This window comes from Myotis daubentonii, chromosome 13 (genome assembly GCF_963259705.1).
Source record: "Myotis daubentonii chromosome 13, mMyoDau2.1, whole genome shotgun sequence".
In the NCBI taxonomy this organism is placed as follows: Eukaryota; Metazoa; Chordata; class Mammalia; order Chiroptera; family Vespertilionidae; genus Myotis; species Myotis daubentonii.
This window is the reverse complement of record NC_081852.1, coordinates 48225756-48245261: the sequence shown is the minus strand read 5'-3', so window position 1 is coordinate 48245261 and position 19506 is coordinate 48225756. Positions and strand designations below refer to the sequence as shown.

General features: G+C 42.8%; 1 protein-coding gene across 5 annotated transcripts in view; it reads left to right on the top strand.

Annotated features, from left to right (window-relative positions):
- The first annotated feature begins 884 nt into the window (after positions 1-884).
- STN1 (STN1 subunit of CST complex) overlaps positions 885-19506 on the top strand; it is a 40019-nt gene continuing 21397 nt past the window's right edge. The window contains exons 1-5 of one of the 5 annotated variants that reach the window (XM_059661318.1): positions 885-1185; positions 1444-1637; positions 5264-5359; positions 12990-13058; positions 18561-18725. In XM_059661318.1, coding sequence (XP_059517301.1) covers positions 1505-1637; positions 5264-5359; positions 12990-13058; positions 18561-18725 — 463 coding nt within the window. In that variant the 5' untranslated portion in view covers positions 885-1185; positions 1444-1504. The remainder of the gene's footprint in view (positions 1186-1443; positions 1638-5263; positions 5360-12989; positions 13059-18560; positions 18726-19506) is intronic. The other 4 variants (XM_059661314.1, XM_059661316.1, XM_059661319.1 and 1 more) reach the window with 4 other exon arrangements.

Here is a 19506-nt window from a genome sequence, read left to right as displayed (position 1 = left end):
AGGAATGGCCTGCCAGAGTAACCTATACTCCTGACATTTTATAGTCCCTGTAAATTAGGAAGAAGTACTATCTTGAGTAATGTCATGATGTACTTATTTGTTCATGGGAGTGGAACACGGCTATCTTTTCTCATTTTAAATTAGGACTAATGGGAACAAGCACCATCAAGGTGGTCATAATTTACCAAAATGCCAGCTTTTTAAAATTCTTAAATGTATAACATTCCAGAGTGTAGACAGAGTAAGAGGAGAACCTCACATTTATATAAGGGCTCAAATTTAGATACTGACATTATCTCCAAGTGCGACTGTAGAGTCCGAAAGCATGTGTTAGATCATTTATCAAGGGTAAATTAACATTTAAAACATGTCAGAATGCAATCCTGCTTTTGGTATTGCTTTATTGACTTTTTCAGTTAATATATCAGGAAAACCACCTCTCAAAAAAAAATTGTCCGAACCAATTCCAACCTCTCTTGTGTGTATGTGTGGTGTGTGTGTGTGTGTGTGTGTGTGTGTGTGTGTGTGTTGGGGGGGGGGGTTGAGAATGGGAGTGAAAGGGTGACTTTGAGCGCCGGGTTTAGGCAGCAGAAATTTCCAGGTCAGCTCCCAAGGTCTTGGAGATTTGGGCTCAGCATTCCTACGAAGACTCGCGGGTTCCGAGCGGGTGGAGGGACCAGAGAACAAGTACCGCGCAAACCACAGCCACCTGGAAGAGAGCGTGGGGCGGCGCCGCCGCGGGGCACAGAAAGAGGCGTGGCCGCGGGCGGGGGCGTGGCCTATAGCGGGGCGGGGGCGGGGCCGCGGCAGCTGGGAGGAAAGGCCTGGGCGGAGACACGTGGCTTGGTCCCGCCCCGAGGGCGGTGTCGGCCCCGCCGGAACTTCAGAGGCGACCGGTCCCGAGTGCCGGAAGGGCCGCGCCTGCGCGCTCCGGACATCTGAGGGCGGCAGCGCGGGCGCGGCCATTGGGGCTACGGGTCAAGTTTACTCTTGGTTTCCGCTCGCCTTCTTTTCTCAGTCACATCCGGAAAACCGGAAAGTGCAGGCAGGACCAGACCGACGGACAGACCCACCCACTGCGCCCCACCAGTGTATGGCCACGAGGGCGCCAATTCCTCCTTGGGCCCCGCCCATTAAAGCGGCTTCTGCCTCCGCCTGTCTGGACCGATCTCCCCAAAGTGAAAAGTTGGTGTTTACCTTTTGGGGAAGGAGACACACTCCCGTGGGGCAGAAGAGATTCCAAGGGGAGGGTCATACGGAACTCACATGTCCTCACGCGGGAATCGCCTTTTGGCTAGGCCCGTGGCGTGCAGTGTGGCAGACCCCGGACCCCTGGCTTAGCCCTTGCAGAGTTCTGGATGCCCGCCCGCGATCAGCGTAGGGGCCGTGCCAATTTCACACCCTTTAACCGCCTTGCATCCTGATTTTGTGTCTCCAATCTAGATTCCCGCCTCACTGATGTGAGACTTGCAGGATTGGCTGGAAGCCACAGCCCAGCCTCCCGATGCAGTCTGAATCCAGCCAGTGTGAAGAGGAGACCCCGTCCCTCCTGTGGGGTTTGGACCCTGTGTTTCTAGCTTTTGCAAAACTCTACATCAGGGATATCTTGGACTTAAAGGAGTCGTGCCAGGTGCCAGGTATGTGATTGGTCGCCTGGTGGATGCCCTGTACTGCATCTGCACCCCTCCCGCCCCCCAAACTGGAGAAACCTGGGGCTTAGGGGGTTGCAGGAAAGCCTTCCCTCCAGCAGGCTTTGCAAATGGCCTGGCCTGGATCCTCAAAAGAGGTAATTTCTGTGCAACTTAAAAACTGTCTAAATCTTTTTTAAAAAATATATATTTTATTGATTTCTTACAGCGAGGAAGGGAGAGGGATAGAGAGTTAGAAACATCAATGAGAGAGAAGCATCGATCAGCTGCCTCCTGCACACCTCTTACTGGGGATGTGCCCACAACCAAGGTACATGCCCTTGACCAGAATCGAACCTGGGACCCTTCAGTCCCCAGGCCGATGCTCTATCCAGTGAGCCAAACCGGCCAGAGCTGTCTAAATATTTTTTTGAAACAGGTGTTTGGAGGAGTAACCTTTGTAATGATGAATGTTTTTACCCAGGTTTGACGTCTTCCATATTTTAAAATGCCCAGTTGTTTTTCCCGGGCCTCTCTTGGTGGAAAAGCTCACTGGACCAAGCATCCCTAGGCCTTGCACCCTTTCCTAACTGTGCCACTTAACCTGGCCTGGATGTGACTCACCTGTAAAGCTTCTTTGTAAAAATGGGGATTAACCTGATTTCTTGTGGGATTTTGTTTAGTTTTGAATGCACATCAAATTTTGAATTTATGTCAAAATAATATAAACTCCCTGAAAGGAAGGGCATCATCCGCCTTGTTCACATCCACTGAGTGGCCGCAGTATTGAAGGCAAAAGGTGGCCCAACGAAGGTGGCCATAATAATCTGGCCACTCAGTGTGTGTATATATATATATATATATATCCCATGTTCAAAGGCTGTTAAATCGCGTTGTTTACCCATATCTTCAGAAAAAACCACTTCTACTGTCTTAGTAAACAACCCGCTTCTCTATTTATAATGGTCTGGCCCTCTAGCAACTTCAGCGCAAAATTATAGCTCATTTGCCTACAAACGTCAGGTGGTCATAATAATCTGGCCACTCAGTGTATATACTCCCAGTGCTTAGGACAGTGCCTGGCATGTAGTGGGCCCTCAAGAAATAGTAATTAGCCCTAACCGGTTTGGCTCAGTGGATAGAGCGTCAGCCTGCGGACTCAAGAGTCCCATCGATGTTTCTCATCGATGTTTCTGACTCTCTCTATCCCTCTCCCTTCCTGTCTGTAAAAAATCAATAAAATATATTTTAAAAAAAAGAAATAGCAATTAGAGCAACAAAGCATTTTAAGTGTAAAGTTAGAGTAGGGGGTCATTTAAGATAGGGGGTCTTTTCTTTGTGTTTGGTCAGTGTAGGCACTGCCATGGCAGAGGATTGAGTGTCTCACTAAAGGTACTAACTAAGACCTGGATTTTAATGGTAAGAACTCAGGAGAAGTCAGTTGGAACTGCCGTGCTCTGGAAACGTAATGGCTTTTCTATGGAGCCTGTTTGTCCTCGTTCAATTCAAGTGTTTGTGGTTAGGGGTGACACACTGACCCAGGCTCTTTCCCATGTGTGGCCCTGCCATTTCAGCTCATGGCCCCCAAGGTTGCCCTGGGCAGATCTCCAATCTACTAAGTATCTTTTGAAGTCTGACTCTAGGGTAAATTTTGGCTAAATTTGCCATCTTTTCTTCAAACCACCTCTCACTCTTCCAGAATTTCTGGCTAGCTGGGACTCAGAATCTCCTTGTCCATCCCCTGCGACTCTGCTGTGAGCAGCTCACCCCCCGCCCCTTTATCCACATGGAAAACAAGAGATTTGTTCGTGGAGGCCAGTCTGGGGTTTCTGAAAGATGTCAGGGTTCAGGCCTTGGGTCCCTCATGGATGTGGAGAAGAAAAGTTCTGACCAGGCTTGAGGGTTGCGGGGAGGTGGTCAAATGCTGGACCCCAACACAAAGTGGTAACTGATTCTCTGTTTATAATTCTTTTCTTTACTTTCTTTTTTTTTTTTTTTAAGGAAGTCACCATTTAAATGTTTATAGCCTTCTGAAAGTAAAGAAATCATCCACAGAGGAGAGAAAAGAGAGGATTTTAGTTAGGACTCTTTAGCTGCAGGTGACAGGAGCGCAATGCAAATAGCTTAAGCCAGAAAATTCAGGCAAGGATATCGAGGGGCCACAGAATGGAAGCCAGCTCTGCAGGAGCCAGGGCAGCACTGGGACCTGGGTTGGAAGTAGGCACTCACCACTGCCAGGAGTCCTCTGTCTGAGTCCAGTCCCTGACTCCAGAAAAGGCCTCTGGGTATTAGGGCTCGTCCTCTCAGGTGTCTCCAGCAGGGAACTTGCCTACTGGCATCTGTCATTTAGGTTTGAAAATAGAGTTTCAAAAAGTTTTTGAGCCCAACCAGTGTGGCTCAGTGGTTGAGCGTCAATCTGTGAACCAGCATTTCATAGTTTGATTCCTGATCAGGGCACATGCCCAGGTTCTAGGCTCCATCCCCAGTGGGGAGCATTCAGGAGGCAACCAATCAATGACTCTCATCATTGATGTTTCTATCTCTCCCTCTCCCTTTCTCTCTGAAATCAATAAAAAATATATTTTAGCCCTAACTGGTTTGGCTCCATAAGTAGAGCATTAGACCCTACGGACTAAAGGTTCCTGGGTTTGATTCTGGTCAAGGGCATGTACCTTGGTCAGGCTCGATCCCCAGTAGGGGGTGTGCAGGAAGCAGCTGATGTTTTTCTCTCATGATGTTTCTAACTCTCTATAAAAATCAATAAGACATATTAAGGAGAGAGAGAGAGAAATATATATATTTTTTTAATTTATTTTTTTTTAAAGTTTTTGAGTTGTAATGTGTTGGCCCCAAAGCATAGTGTTTGGTAACTTAATTATATTCTCTTAAAAAAAAACAAAAGTTACTGCTAATTCATGGACATGATGACTGGTTTCCTTGAAAAGCACCGGTGAAAAAGTCAAGCCTTTCTCCTGGTTTCCTCTTTTTCCTTTTCCAGTCCCTCATAATACAGTGCTAAGTTTGGTTCTGTAATATAATGACTGTTTTCAGGCTCTTTATGAGAGTTCTACAGGGTGGTACATTTAATTTTCACAAGTGGAAGGAAGATTAACCAAATCCAGTTGGGCAACATTGGTTTTCCTTTTTCTGTACTAGTACATGCTTCCTTATTTTTTTCATTGATCTTTTTTTTTTTTTTTTTTTTGAGAGATGGGAAGGAAGAGGGAGAAACATTGATGTAAGAGCAAAACATCAATCGGCTGCCTCCTTCATGCCCCCTACTGGGGATCGAACCCACAATCTGGCATATGCCCTGCCCCAGAATTGAACCGGTGACCTCTTGACGCACAGGTCAATGCCCAACCAATCGAGCCACACCTGCCAAGGGTAGCACGCGCTTCTTTAGAGCCAGGCTTTCTCCTTATGACCCTTGAGGAAAAGACATCTGATTTCTTGGGGCTTGTGGTTTGTCAAGGGCTGATTCTTAAGTCTGGAATTTCAGCAAGCAGCATGCCATAGATTTTTGACACAACCACCCACCCCAACCCTCATCCCCACAGTTAACAGTGATTGAAACAGAAAATGTAATCATACATTATATGGACTTTGCCTTTTTTTTTTTTTTTTAATTTCAGGTGTATTTTTTTACAATGGGCATCCAATAAGACAAGTAGATATCTTGGGAACTGTAATTGGAGTGAGAGAAAGAAATACTTTCTACAGTTACGGAGGTAAGAACAATTGTGTCTGACATTGCGTTTATGTGGAAGGACCCCCACTTATTTTTATGCTGAATTTGAAATAACCCCAGCCTTTCAGAGCAGCTGGGGACTCTCACAGACCCCCATGCACTTTCCTCTATTCCCCTTTGTTACGGGATGAGGCCACAACATTAGTAACAAAGAAACAGAATTTCCAGAGGATGAGGCCCAGAAACTAGGATTTTAAAAAGATTCCCAGGTGATTCTAATGTGCAGCCAAGGTTGAGAACTACTGCTCTATTGGGAGCCCCTTGGAGCCCCTGACATGGACTAAGTGTAAAATGAGGCAACAAGTCAGAATAAATACTGTCAAGTGACAGCTGCGGGGAGTTCAGAGGCAGAAGAATTAAAATACGGCAGTCTAGGATCACCGGTTGATCAGAGACAGGTACCTGATACCTGAGGACATAGCTATAAATAGCAAAGGATGGTAAGATATGTTTATATTGATATCTTTAAAAAGAAGAGGCTAGATTAATGCTAAAGTAGACCTTCAAGAAGGCAAGGAGGTATGAAAAATTAAGTTGTAAGATTTATATCCAGAAAAGTTTTTTTAAATATGTTTGTATTGATTTTCGCGAGAGAGGGGGAGAGAGGGATAGAGAGAAACACTGATCGGTTGCCTTCTGCACCACCTCTACTGGGGATCGAGCCCACAACTTGGGCATGTTCCCTGACCAGGAATCGAACTGTGACCTCCTGGTTCACAGGTCGACATTCAACCACTGAGCCACACCAGCTGGGTCAGAAAAGTTTTTTTAAAAAGCCTTTTGCTACTTACAGAGTTAAATATGCATTATCAGAAATTTTCTCTTCCCTCATGATGATGGAAACATAGGGTTTCTATAGTTTGGATACTATCGATTATTGGAATATGATTTTAGTGTTAAGGGTCTTGATTTTTTTTTTATTGAGTTTAATGTAAGTATTTTAACACATTGCCTCATGCAGCTCTAAGATCCTTTATAGATAAGGAGCCAAGCTAGACATTTTGTGGGAAGCCTAACTCTGAATTCCAAATCTTTGCTGTAATTGACATTGTCACTTTTTGTTGTGTTACCTTGGATCTGTGTTCTTGCTCTACTTGGGGAAAGACAAAGGCAGTTGAACTAGGTGACCAAGATCATGTCATTGCTAGTCTGTGCATGGTTGATAATTTACAGATACAGTATCATTGCATTCCTTCAACATGTATTCATTTTCCTGTGGATGATTGTCTTGTGCTTATAAAATATCATGCAAAGATGAGATTTCTCGTGTCCTCTGCTTTTTCTGCATATATGTTTCTGCATATATGTTTTTAAAACTCTGAACTAGATCCCCTCATCGGATCTCATCTCTGCTTTATTTTAACAAAGATATTGGTTTTATTTTTCTTCAGACAATTCAGCAAGCAGTCACTAAGTTCCTACAGCATACCCAGCTGTGGGCAAATACATCATCTGTAATATGCAGTACTTTCTCTCAAATACCAATGATGAAATAATAGTATCTTTCAGCCGAAACCGGTTTGGCTCAGTGGATAGAGCGTCGGCCTGTGGACTGAAAAGTCCCAGGTTCGATTCCGGTCAAGGGCATGTACCTGGGTTGCGGGCACATCCCCAGTAGGAGATGTGCAGGAGGCAGCTGATCGATGTTTCTCTCTCATCGATGTTCCTGACTATCTCTCTCCCTTCCTTTCTGTAAAAAATCAATAAAATATATATTAAAAAAATAGTATCTTTCAATTTACAAAGCATTTTTACATGCATAATTTTATGTTATTCTCTCTCTCAACTTTTGAAATAGAAAGGACAGATAGTTCCATTTTACAGATGAGAAAACTAAGGCTCAGTTACTTGCTCAAGGTTCCACTTATGGGTCCAGTGTATTCACTAACCCTAGTTGCTGTATAGTTCGCATGTAGCTCAATTGGATTTTTCTCTCGCCCATCCCCCTCCGTCCCAATCAGTGGCATCTAGATTTTATTCTCTGTTTTTTAAATCAAATAAATGAGGTTGTTTGAGGACATCGGTCCTGGCCCTAGGAGTAGGGTAGGTATTATTCCTGTGACCTAAAGGGGCTTCACTTAACCCCTTTTCCAATTGTAAAAAGATGAAGGCATTATGTCTGTGTCTTCCCCAATAAACATTTCCCTTAGATGGTTGTGATGACACATCTGTGAGCTATGGGAAAACAAAAGGTATCTGAAGGTTGAAATAATTGAGAGTAGAAATGCTTTTGTGACTTTAAGTCATGTGAGCCTGTTCAAGGAAGAGCTGCTCTCTCCCTGCTGTCCTCAGGGCCCAGCTTGGCTCTATTTTAACAAAATAGGCAGCCACTCGTGCTGTCCTGGGTCCTGCTCCGCCTGACTCACCGAAGACCTATGCTGAGGATGCTTCCTGCTCCTACTGACCCGTCCCATTTTGAAACAAAAGGCCGTAGCCTAGATGGTACTGCCCAGCTGGAAATGACCTTCCAGGGGGCTTTCCAGCAGCTAAACCTCAGGGTGCCGGGAGAGGGTCTGTTGGCCAGGAAGTCAAAGGTTTGGTGGCATTGCCCTGAGCACACAGAGCACCTGGCAGCTACTCCAGCTTAGGCCTAGAATCCTAGGAGGCTACAGTCAAGGTCAGAATGACCTAAATAATACAAAATAAAAAGATCAGAATGACCTCCCATTTTCTAGAACAGATATTCATGTGCTAACATTTTTTGACTTTCAGTTATAAATCAAGACTTTAAACTGGCCAGAGAAGCGGCATGCCTAAAGCTGTCATACATTTTTTAAAACTCAAAACACCCTTATTAATTTTCTTGCTTCTTAAAATGATACTTAACTCATTAGAAAATAAAATTTAGCCCTGGCCGTTTTGGCTCAGCGGATAGAGCATCGGCCTGCAGACTCAGGGGTCCCAGGTTCGATTCCGGTCAAGGGCATGTGCCTTGGTTGCAGGTACATTCCCAGTAGGGGGCATGCAGGGGGCAGTTGATTGATGTTTCTCTCTCATCAATGTTTCTCTCTCATCGATGTTTCTAACTCTCTGTCCCTCACCCCTTCTCTCTGTAAAAAATCAATAAAATATATTTTAAAAAAAAAAGAAAAGAAAATTCAAAGCTAGAGAAAATTTTTTTTAAATTTGCATTAATTTACTACCTTGTGTTTCATTCAAATTATGTCATAAAAATTCTCTTTTTTCAATTTTCTCCTTTCCCTACTAAGAATAACAGAAATGCACAGAATTTTAGAAACCTAAAGTTCAGGAATTAGGGTAACCCAGGATCCTAAATGAAGGTCCAGAGCCAAGAGGTCCTCTGCTGGGGTCCAGCCCCAGCGGGTCCAGGGGTTCCCCAAAGGTGTAGTCGGAGTCGGCGAAGAAGGAATGACACAGAGACAGCGTTCGGTTGATCAGCAGCCTAGCCAGGATCTCTAGCCAAGTTCTGGTCAGGATCTCCAGCCAGGTTCTGTGTCCATGTTCTCTTGCTATGTTCTGTCTCTAGGTTCTGTCCAGGTTCTGTAGCCAGGTTCAGTCACCAGGTTCTAGTCAGGTTCTCTTGCCATGTTCTATCCAGGTTCTGTAGCCAGGTTCTGTCTCTAGGATCTCCAGCCAGGTTCTCTCGCTAGGTTCTGTCTCTAGGTTCTGTGGCCAGTTTCTGTCCAGGATCTTTTGCCATGTTCTCTTGCTAGGTTCTCCAGCCAGGTTCTGTCCATGTTCTCCAGCCAGGTTCAGTCACCAAATTCTAGTCAGGTTCTCTTGCCATGTTCTATCCAGGTTCTGTAGCCAGGTTCTGTCTCTAGGTTCTTCAGCCAGGTTCTCTCGCAAGGTTCTGTCTCTAGGTTCTGTGGCTAGTTTCTGTCCAGGATCTTTTGCCATGTTCTCTCGCTAGGTTCTGTCTCTAGGTTCTGTCTCCAGTTTCTGTCCAGGATCTTTTGCCATGTTCTCTCCAGTGAAGTTCTTCTGTCTCTAGGTTCTGTGTAGATTCTGTGTCGAGAAATTTTTAATAGTACAGAAAACTCGTGACATCTGTAAATGAGACAAAAACAATGTCGTTTGAGTGAGCATCCTAATATTTCTAACATGTTCCTCATATTGAAGAAATATGCCTATTTCTTCATAACTATTATTCATATTTCTTTCTCTTAATAGCCCTGAAATTAGGCTTACAGTCCAAGAATACATTGTATATGGGACTCCTTCCCCATATTCCAAGAGAAACTTCTATTAGCATTTTAATGTTTTAAAATAATTTCTGTCAAAATATTTAATGTTTTTTATAAATTAGATTATATATATCTCTATATATAAAAGCCTAAGTAACCATTATGACCGAACGTCCAGTCAACCAGTTGCTATGATGACCACCAGGGGGCAGATGCTCAATGCAGGAGCTGCCCCCTGGTGGTCAGTGCGCTTCCACAGCCAACCTCCCATGGCCCTTCCCTCCCGGCAGGCCAACCTTCCCCAGTCCCTCCCCCTGGCCAGCCAGCCGCCCCCCCCCCCCCCCCCACATAGGCCTTGATCGCCTGCCAGGCCTAGGGACCCCACCCATGCATGAATTCGTGCACTAGGCCTCTAGTAAGATTATATATACAATTTCTGTTTTACAATGAAGCATGAATATCTTTCAACAGCAATGAACAATCTTCATTGTAACTTCTCATATGCTATGCCATTGTAATTTACTTAGTCAATTCCATATTTATAAACATTTAGTTTATTTCCAACTTTCAGTAGTGTAAACAGTATCTATAGTATTTGTTCTGTTTTCCTCCTGAGGATAAATTACTGGAAGGAAATGCTAAGTCAAAGACTCCACTGTATACATTTTAAAATTTGGTACATATTTCCAAGCTTGCTCTTTATAAACTTGATACAGATTTGCAGTCTCACTAACAGTAAACACATGAGGATATCAGTGTTTTTAATACTATTTGTCATTTTAGTAGTTGAGGAAATTATTTAAATTTGCTTCTTTTATTTTCTTGTAACTAGTGAGTTTAGTGTGCTGACATATGTTTATTGGCCATTTTTATATCTTTCATGAATGACATATTTTTTCTTGGCCACTTTTTCTCATGTGGTCTTGGTCTTTTCCTCATTCATTTGTATGAGCTCTTTATATATTAAGACACTAACCCCATCATTTGTAACATTGCTATGCAGTATTAGTTTTTAGTTGTACAAATATACCATACTTTTTATTTTTTTAATATATATTTTATTGATTTTTACAGAGAGGAAGGGAGAGAGATAGAGAATTAGAAACATTGATGAGAGAGAAACATCGATCAGCTGCCTCTTGCACACTCCCTACAGAGTATGTGCCCACAACCAAGGTATATGCCCTTGACCTGAATCGAACCTGGGACCCTTGAGTCTGCAGGTTGATGCTCTATACATTGAGCCAAACCAGTTAGGGCTATATCATACTTTTAAAAATGAGTTCTGATTTTCAGGTCTGCTTAAAGAAGTCTCTCCCTACCAGCTATAAGCCCAAATTTTCTTCTTAAGTTTATCTATATTACACTTAATAAAATAAAATCCATCTAGAACAGGAGTGGGCAAACTTTTTGACTCGAGGGCCACAATGGGTTCTTAAACTGGACCGGAGGGCCGGAACAAAAGCATGGATGGAGTGTTTGTGTGAACTAATATAAATTCAAAGTAAACATCATTACATAAAAGGGTATGGTCTTTTTTTTTTTTTTAGTTTTATTCATTTCAAACGGGCCGTAGTTTGCCCATGGCTGATCTAGAATGTATTTTAGTTGTAAGAAATATTCTTCTCAGTTTCAGATTTCCACACATTTAAACCAGCAATAAAAAATTTTTGCCTGTGTGCCCTGATCGGTTTGGTTCAGTGGATAGAGTGTCGCCCTGAGGACTGAAGGGTCTCAGGTTCGATTTCAGTCAAGGGCATGTACCTTGGTTGCGGGCACATCCCCAGTGGGGAGTGTGCAGGAGGCAGCTGATCGATGTTTCTGACTCTCTATCCCTCTCCCTTCCTCTCTGTAGAAAAAGCAATAAAATATATTTTAAAAAAAATTTTTTTTTGCCTGTTTCTCATCCTTCTAATAAAGAGGGAATATGCTAATTGACTGTTCCACCCTCAAAGATTGTGGCGCCCACAGCCAATAAGGAGGGAATATGCTAATTGACTGCCCCGCCCTCAAAGATGGCGGCGCCCACAGCCACAAGATGGTGGTGCCTAGTCCCCTCAGCCCCTCCAGGGCAGCAGGCGCACACGGCAAGGCCAGGTCTGCCCCCAGGCAGGCCCTGCCACTCCGCATGCCTGCCTCCAGAGATCCCCAGTCCCCTCAGCCACCCAGGGCCGGCCCGAGGCACAGGCAAGCCTCAGATGGCGGCTGCCCAGCTGCCCAGGGCCAGCTGAGGCTCAGGTAACCAGGGCTGGCCGAGGCTTGTGCTGTTAGCAGTGGCAGCAGCAGAGGTGTGATGGGGCGTCACCTTCCCCTGATCGCCAGGTCGCCTCCCCCCTGCTTAGGGCTCCCGGACTGTGAGAGGGGGCAGGCCGGGCTGAGGGACCCCCCCCTCCAGTGCATGAATTTTCATGCACCGGGCCTCTAGTATATTATAGGTGCTTTCACAACAGTCTAGCTGATGATTTTTTAAAAATCATTAACCCTACTGACCCCATGTTTAGCAACCTCTGCTCTGAGTTTGTCAAAAATTAGGCAAAGATGCCCTAGTGTGCTTGGCTCAGTGGATAGAGCCTCGGCCTGTGGACTCAAGGGTCCCAGGTTCGATTCTGGTCAAGGGCACATGCCTGGGTTGTGGGCTTGAACCCCAGTAGGGAGTGTGTAGGAACCAACCAATCAATGTTTCTCTCTCACCATTGATGTTTCACTCTCTCTCCCTCTCCCTGTCTGAAATCAATAAAAAAAAAAAAAAAAATATATATATATATATATATATATATTAAATTAGGCAAAGAGAAAACACCTATCATCCCATAGTAAACATCTCCAGCTACCTCTACATTTATAAATCCAAGTGCAATGGGAATTCTTCGATTTGGTTTTTTGTTGTTGTTTTTTTGCATTGGGGATAAAATAAGCCAGACCTGTATTGTGTGTGTGACCAAGATATAATCATTTTCTATTATGAAAATAAAACTTTGCCCTTCTGTGATGTACTTGGCTTTTCTTGGGCTCAGGCCCACAGACTTGGGATGTTTTGTCTAGGTGAGTCAGCAAGCTAGTGGAAGAACAAATGGTGATAAAAGGCTGCACCCTAAGTGCCTCTGACCACAGACCACGTGTCGCTCTCTTGTTTCAGGGTAGAAGAGCAAGGCTGATTTTCTGTGTTAGCAGTCATTGAGATTTTTTGCTCTTAACTTCCCAAGGACACCAGTTTTAGGAGAGGCTTAGATAAGAATCATTAGTACCCTTGAGGTGTAGGGTAAGTGAAATGTTGACTACATTCCACCAGGCCCATGTATCACTTTGACATTGCGGACAAGCAGTTTCCACTGATGTAGGGTGTCTAAAGCTGGAAGGAGAATTGGAAAAGGCCATCTTTTAGTATAACCTGATCAATCACAATGTGCTAATTCACCGGCAATGCCCAAATTGCTGTTCTACTCTTTTACACTTCTCTTGCAGTGGATGATAGCACTGGAGTTATAAACTGCATCTGCTGGAAAAACTTGACTGATACCGAGTCTTCCTCAGGTAATTTCATTTGCCACACTCCTTTGCTTTTCAGCTGTATTCAGTGGATTTTACTCAAGGCAGCTCATCAGAACAGCTGTAGGGCCTAAATTTTCACATTTACCCACTGATGAATTACATTGACTATCTTGAAGCACTGCACTGCAGAGAGCTTTGGCTTCTCTGCAAACTGGTACTAAAGTGGAGCCACTTGGGTTTTGTTTTTTTTTTTTCTCCCATTACTTTGGTGCTCACTTCCTCCTAACCTAAGGAATGGGACTAGGTTACTAGGAATTTCAGCATTTCACTTTTATTAAACCAGTCATTACCCAAATCAAGATGTTTTAGTCTAATTGCCAGTCAGGTCAGAATTCCCTTGCTCCGGCCATGCCACTTGGCCAAAGAAGATTTTGAAGACTTTTCCTCTTATGTGGTTGCCACTAACTTCTATGCTGCCGTTCAGGTCCTGATTTTTCTGAAATCTCTACATGTTCAACAACTGTACCAGAAATTCTAACATTGATGAGAATGAGAAGATAGGATTCCTTTGAAGTTAGCCGTTAAGTAATATAAACGGAAAAAGAACTTCAAAACTATATAGTAAACACATAGACTATAACTGAAACAGCATTTAAAATTTCTTGAGTGTAATTTAATAGGTGGTTTTTTGAGTTGCTTAAGTTCATAATATTAAAAAAATATGGTGAAGCTACAGGAAGTGGGACCTTGTTTGTCCTGTTTTATGACATCGACAGGATGGTACCGTGCACAGTGGGGTTATTCAGTATATTTTGCCTGCTGTCATATCTAACATCCAGTATCTAGCTCGTGTTATACATGGTAATATGTAACCCTTGGAGTGGTTTCTTCTTTCCTTTCTGCCATTTCCTGTCAGAATCTCAACCCCCTGCTTTGACTGTATTGACTATACGGACTAATGGATACTACTTTGCCTAATTTTTTATTGGCATTTACATTTAGAATTTGAACATCATTTTCACATTACTTTCGTATTCCCCTTTCCTAATTTGGAAAAGTCTAAATTAATGTCACTGTAGGAAGTTAGCTTAGGAAGCTTTGTAGATTAAAAAAAGAAAAAAAGAAAGACAACAGGTTTTTTATGCAGCTATCTCAGAGGCAGGAAATAAACGTATGAGATAATCAGATATCTGAATTTGCATATGTCTAGCGTATTAAAATCATTTGAAGATTTATGGTTGTTGTATTGGCACAGCCTTCATTTAGAAGGTATAGGGTGTGTGTGTGTGTGTGTGTGTGTGTGTGTGTGTGTGTGCTTTCTTCAGAAGGTATAGTTTGAATATGCATACTTGTTTCATGCCAAGGATCAGCACAGAGATCCTTTTTCTGTCTAGAGCCAGATGGTAAATGTTTTCTGCTTTGTGGGCCACATGGTCTGCCCCTCAACTATTCAGCGCTGCCATTATAACACAGAACAGCCATAGACCATACAGAAACAAACAGCATGGCTCTGTTCCAATAAAACTTTATTTATAGAAACAAGTTGTGGATGGAATTGGCCCATAGGCCATGGTTTGCAGACCTGTTTTAGCCAGTGTTTTAATTTTCAAAGTCAGCTCTTTTTTAAAGAAATGGCATCATCAGGAATATTATATAGCTCTTATACTTAGTAATTTTTAGATAAAATTTCTGTTAATACTGAGAGTGTGGTTTTTAAAAATATCTCTATCTAGATGAATACATAGATGAACAATTGGGGTGGACAGACTGAAAATTAATTGAAAATTGCTTTGAGAATAAAAATAAAGAGGGTAAGAGAACAGGGAAAAAGCCTGAAAATGATTCTCATCATGTTATATATGGAGTGGTATCTTTAAATTGTTCCTGACTAGCCCATTTTCTCCTTTTAGTTTAATTGCCCTCAGTTTTAAATCTTTCCACTGGAAAGTGGCCAATGAAGACTGATTTTATTTTTAAACCAAATTTTAATCTGAGTCAAAATCATGTTCTAGTCAGTTGAGGTATAAGAATATGATATTAACTCCTATAAATGTCACATTGAATGTAGAATTTGGACTTAGCTTATGAGGAAAGTTAAGAAAGCTGGGCTCTTAATACTAGAATTTTAAAGAGGGCTTATCTTTCAGCATGGAATAGGCCACTTAAAATGAAATTCTGTCAGGCTCTAGCCATCTCATTACATTCATTAATTCACACAGCTTGAACTTTTTTTTCCCCCTATTGGTAGTTTCATGCACCCTTTAAATCAGCGGTTCTCAACCTGTGGGTCGCAACCCCTTTGGCGGTCGAACGACCCTTTCACAGGGGTCGCCTAAGACCATCCTGCATATCAGATATTTACATTACGATTCGTAACAGTAGCAACATTACAGTTATGAAGTAGCAACGAAAATAATTTTATGGTTGGTTCACAACATGAGGAACTGTATTTAAAGGGCCGGAAGGTTGAGAACCACTGCTCTAGGCCCTTACAGCTCAGTTGGGGCTGCCAGACTCATGCTGACAAATCAAGTCAGGCACGGTACCAGATGGAGCCATGGGATACCAAAAGGTGAAGCTTAGAAAGGCCAAAGGTATTGTTGGCATCACAGAGGAGGAAAAAGGCTTTAAAAGCATCTGATGGGCCCTAGCCAGCTTGGCTCAGTGGATAGAGATTCGGCCGTAACAGTAACAACATTATAGTTATGAAGTAGCAATGAAAATAATTTTATGGTTGGGTCACAACATGAGGAACTGTATTTAAAGGGCCAGAAGGTTGAGAACCACTGCTTTAAATGAAAGCAACTCAGTACCTTTTTCTCAGACCAGCCATCAGTCAGATCATTTCAACAGTACGATATGAAGCATTTATTATCACCTATACTGTCTGAATAATGGCAGTGAGACTTATAAAGGCATTTACAATTCAGCCTAAGTAGGAGAGGACTTGGGGGTGGAAAACCTTTTAAAAAGTAATACTCGGGTATTTTCTGAAGAAACCCAGTAAGCTGAGTGACATTAATGCTGATTGTGTCTAGATTCCTAGCTGTTGGTTACTGGATACATGAAGTCCTCTGTGCTCCTGGGGTTGCAGTTTCCCTTGGTATAATAGATGTGTTCACCTAAGTTGTGTTAGGTTAAAGAGCAGAGTATTTGATTAATAGACCCAAAGAGAGATTCAGTTCTTTGTAGGAACCCTAGTATATGACAAACCAAAAATAATACGATAGCCGAAACCGGTTTGGCTCAGTGGATAGAGCGCGGCCTGCGGACTGAAGGGTCCCAGGTTCGATTCCGGTCAAGGGCATGTACCTGGGTTGCGGGCATATCCCCAGTAGGAGATGTGCAGGAGGCAGCTGATCGATGTTTCTCTCTCATCGATGTTTCTAACTCTCTATCTCTCTCCCTTCCTCTCTGTAAAAAATCAATAAAATATATTTAAAAAAAAATAAAAAAAAAAATAAAATAATACGATAAAAAAAATAATAATACGATAGTAGGAAGTAAACCAGCACTTTAAAATGTTGTTGGTTTAGGTAGATAATGATATTGAAGAAGAGGTAACCTCCCTCCCTTGCAGCTTCCATAAAGTAACCCAAAGAAGGTGCACTTGTATATTTATTCCAATAAAGATCAGGGTATATATGTTAAGCTCTCCTGAGTCCCTTTTTTAAAGCACTGAAAGCTATCATCAGTGACAAGAGAGATAGCCTAAAAGATTTCCGCCAAAACTTTTATGTAATAAAGTGAAGTGAAAGAGAAAGGATACAATGGAATGGGGAAAGTGGAAGTAGTACGTATAACTTGACAAAGCTTCCCTAAAAATCTTTCAGAAATTAACGAAGTATTCAAAAGAGATGAAGGGCTTATACGTAAAGAATACAGAGAGTAGATCATCCTATATAATAAAAGCCTAATTTGCTAAGGGTCTGGTCGTCTGGTTGTCCGTTCAACCAATCAAAGGATAATATGCTAATGATATGCTAAGGCCGCTCAACCACTTGCTATGTTGGGCACTGACCACCAGCGGGCAGACACTCCAACTGGTAGGTTAGCTTGCTGCTGAGGTCCAGCCAATTGGGACTAAGCGAGATGGGCCGGGCATGCCCTGGAGCCCTCTCACAATCCCTCCCTGGCTGGCCAACCTCCCATGTCCCTCCCTGTCTTGATTGTGCACCAATGGGGTCCCTTGGCCTGGCTTGCGCCCTCTCACAATCCGAGACCCCCTCAGGGGATGTTGGAGAGCCAGTTTTGGCTTGATCCCGCAGACCAGGCCAAGGGACCCTACTGGTGCATGAATTCGTGCACTGGGCCTCTAGTCTTATATAAAAACATACAGCCTCTCTGGCAACTTAAAAGCAAAATAAAAGGTTATGGAATTACTAGAGGCCCGGTGCACAAAATTCGTGCACAGGTAGGGTTCCTAGGCTTGGCTGGTGATCAGGGCCTTCTGGCTCCTGGCCGGGGCCTTCCTTTGTTCTGCACTGCCCCATGGTGGTCAGCACATGTCATAGCAAGCAATCATCCTGGTCTCCAGGTCGAGCTCCCGAGGGGGCACATTGCATATTAGCCTTTTATATAGAGAGATTACCTATTTTCTACAGTATTAAAAATCTAAATGACTGAAGCCAGTGTGGGAGCCACAAGCATGCATGCATGGCTGGTGACACCTTGTAGAAAGAAAATACTTTGATTTATTTATTTTTTTTTTGGGGGGGGGTGCAAACATTCTGACAATATGTAATGAACTAGAAACTGATTTGTACTTTTCTACCCAGTAATTCCCAATGAAAAGCCTCAAAAAAAAAAAAAAAAAGAAAATGATTTTGTCCAGAGGGCTTAATTTTTTTTCACAAATAGTTGACATTTATTGAATTCTTCCTATGAATCTGGCATTGTACTAAGCTCATAATGTAAGGGTTAACTTAGATCATGCACAACAACTCTGTATAAGGTGGACTCTGTTGTTTAAGATTATAGTTTTAAGTGGTATGAGAATGAATGTGTGTGTGTGTGTGTGTGTGAGAGAGAGAGAGAGAGAGAGAGAGAGAGAGAGAGGTATTAGCCTAGTTACCCAACAAAGATGAGAGGTGAGCGATTAGACTGTTGAGCACCTAGGAAATCTGCCTACGGTGAATTTGCTTCCCCCATACACAGAACCACAAACCCAGACTGTTGGGCCCCCTTTCTTCTTCCTCCAGACCTCGGTCTCACTGCAAGGACACTTTATAGGGTTGTTGAGAGCTGTTGCCACGAAACCCATTGAATCCATACAGGATTCAGCTCAGGACCACATAGAACCATTTGCACTGATGATGTAGGGCTTCTAGACTCTGTTCCCTTCACCCTACTTTTGAATAATTGCAGCTTAATGCCTTTTATTCAGTAGAGGATTTTTTAAAGTTATGCAGATTTCCTATGTAGAGCAATTAATTTAAAGTAGAATAAATAAATGTCTTGTGTTGGTGTTACCCCCAAAGTAGCTCACAAATGTGGTGGAGTGGTTATGTTATACATTTTTCTCTTTCCTTCTGGCCCTAACAACTACAGCTGCTCCAAGTGCAAGAGAACTGAGCTTAACCTCCCAGCTTAAGAAGCTGCAAGAGACCATTGAGCAGAGAACAAAGATAGAAATTGGGGACATTATCCGGGTCAGAGGTTATGTCCGCACGTACAGAGAAGAGCGAGAAATTCATGCCACTGTTCATTGTAAGCAAAAGATATTTTTCCCAAAATGGTTGTTATTTGGGGGGGGGGGGGTGTCCACTAGTAAACTTGTTTAGCTAAAAGTCAAACTTCTAAATAGTTCCTGCAGACCCGATCCCGCAGACCAATAAAGAAGATTAACTATTTAATGGAGGAAATTACATTTTACAATATGCTTTCTTTGGAAAAGCAGCATTTCTTAAATTTATTTTTGTTTAATATATATTTTTTTAAATATATTTTATTGCCCTAGCCGGTTTGGCTCAGTGGATGGAGCGTCAGCCTGCGGACTGAAGGGCCCCAGGTTCGATTCCGGTCAAGGGCATGTACCTTGGTTGCGGGCACATCCCCGGTGGGGGGTGTGCAGGAGGCATCTGATCGATGTTTCTAACTCTCTATCTCGCTCCCTTCCTCTCTGTAAAAAATCAATAAAAAATATATTTAAAAAATATTTTATTGACTATTTATTATATATTTTATTGATTATTTATTATATATTTTATTAATTTTTTTACAAAGAGGAAGGGAGAGGGATAGAGAGTTAGAAACATCGATCAGCTGCCTCCTGCACACCCCCCACCGGGGATGTGCCCGCAACCAAGGTACATGCCTTTGACCGGAATCGAACCTGGGGCCTTTCAGTCCACAGGCCGACGCTCTATCCACTGAGCCAAACCGGTTAGGGCTTAAATTTATTTTAAAGAGAGGTAACTATGAACAAATTGGGAAAGAAAACAAATGACTTATTATGTATAGCTGGAAATTTATTTGGATAGCACAGTTG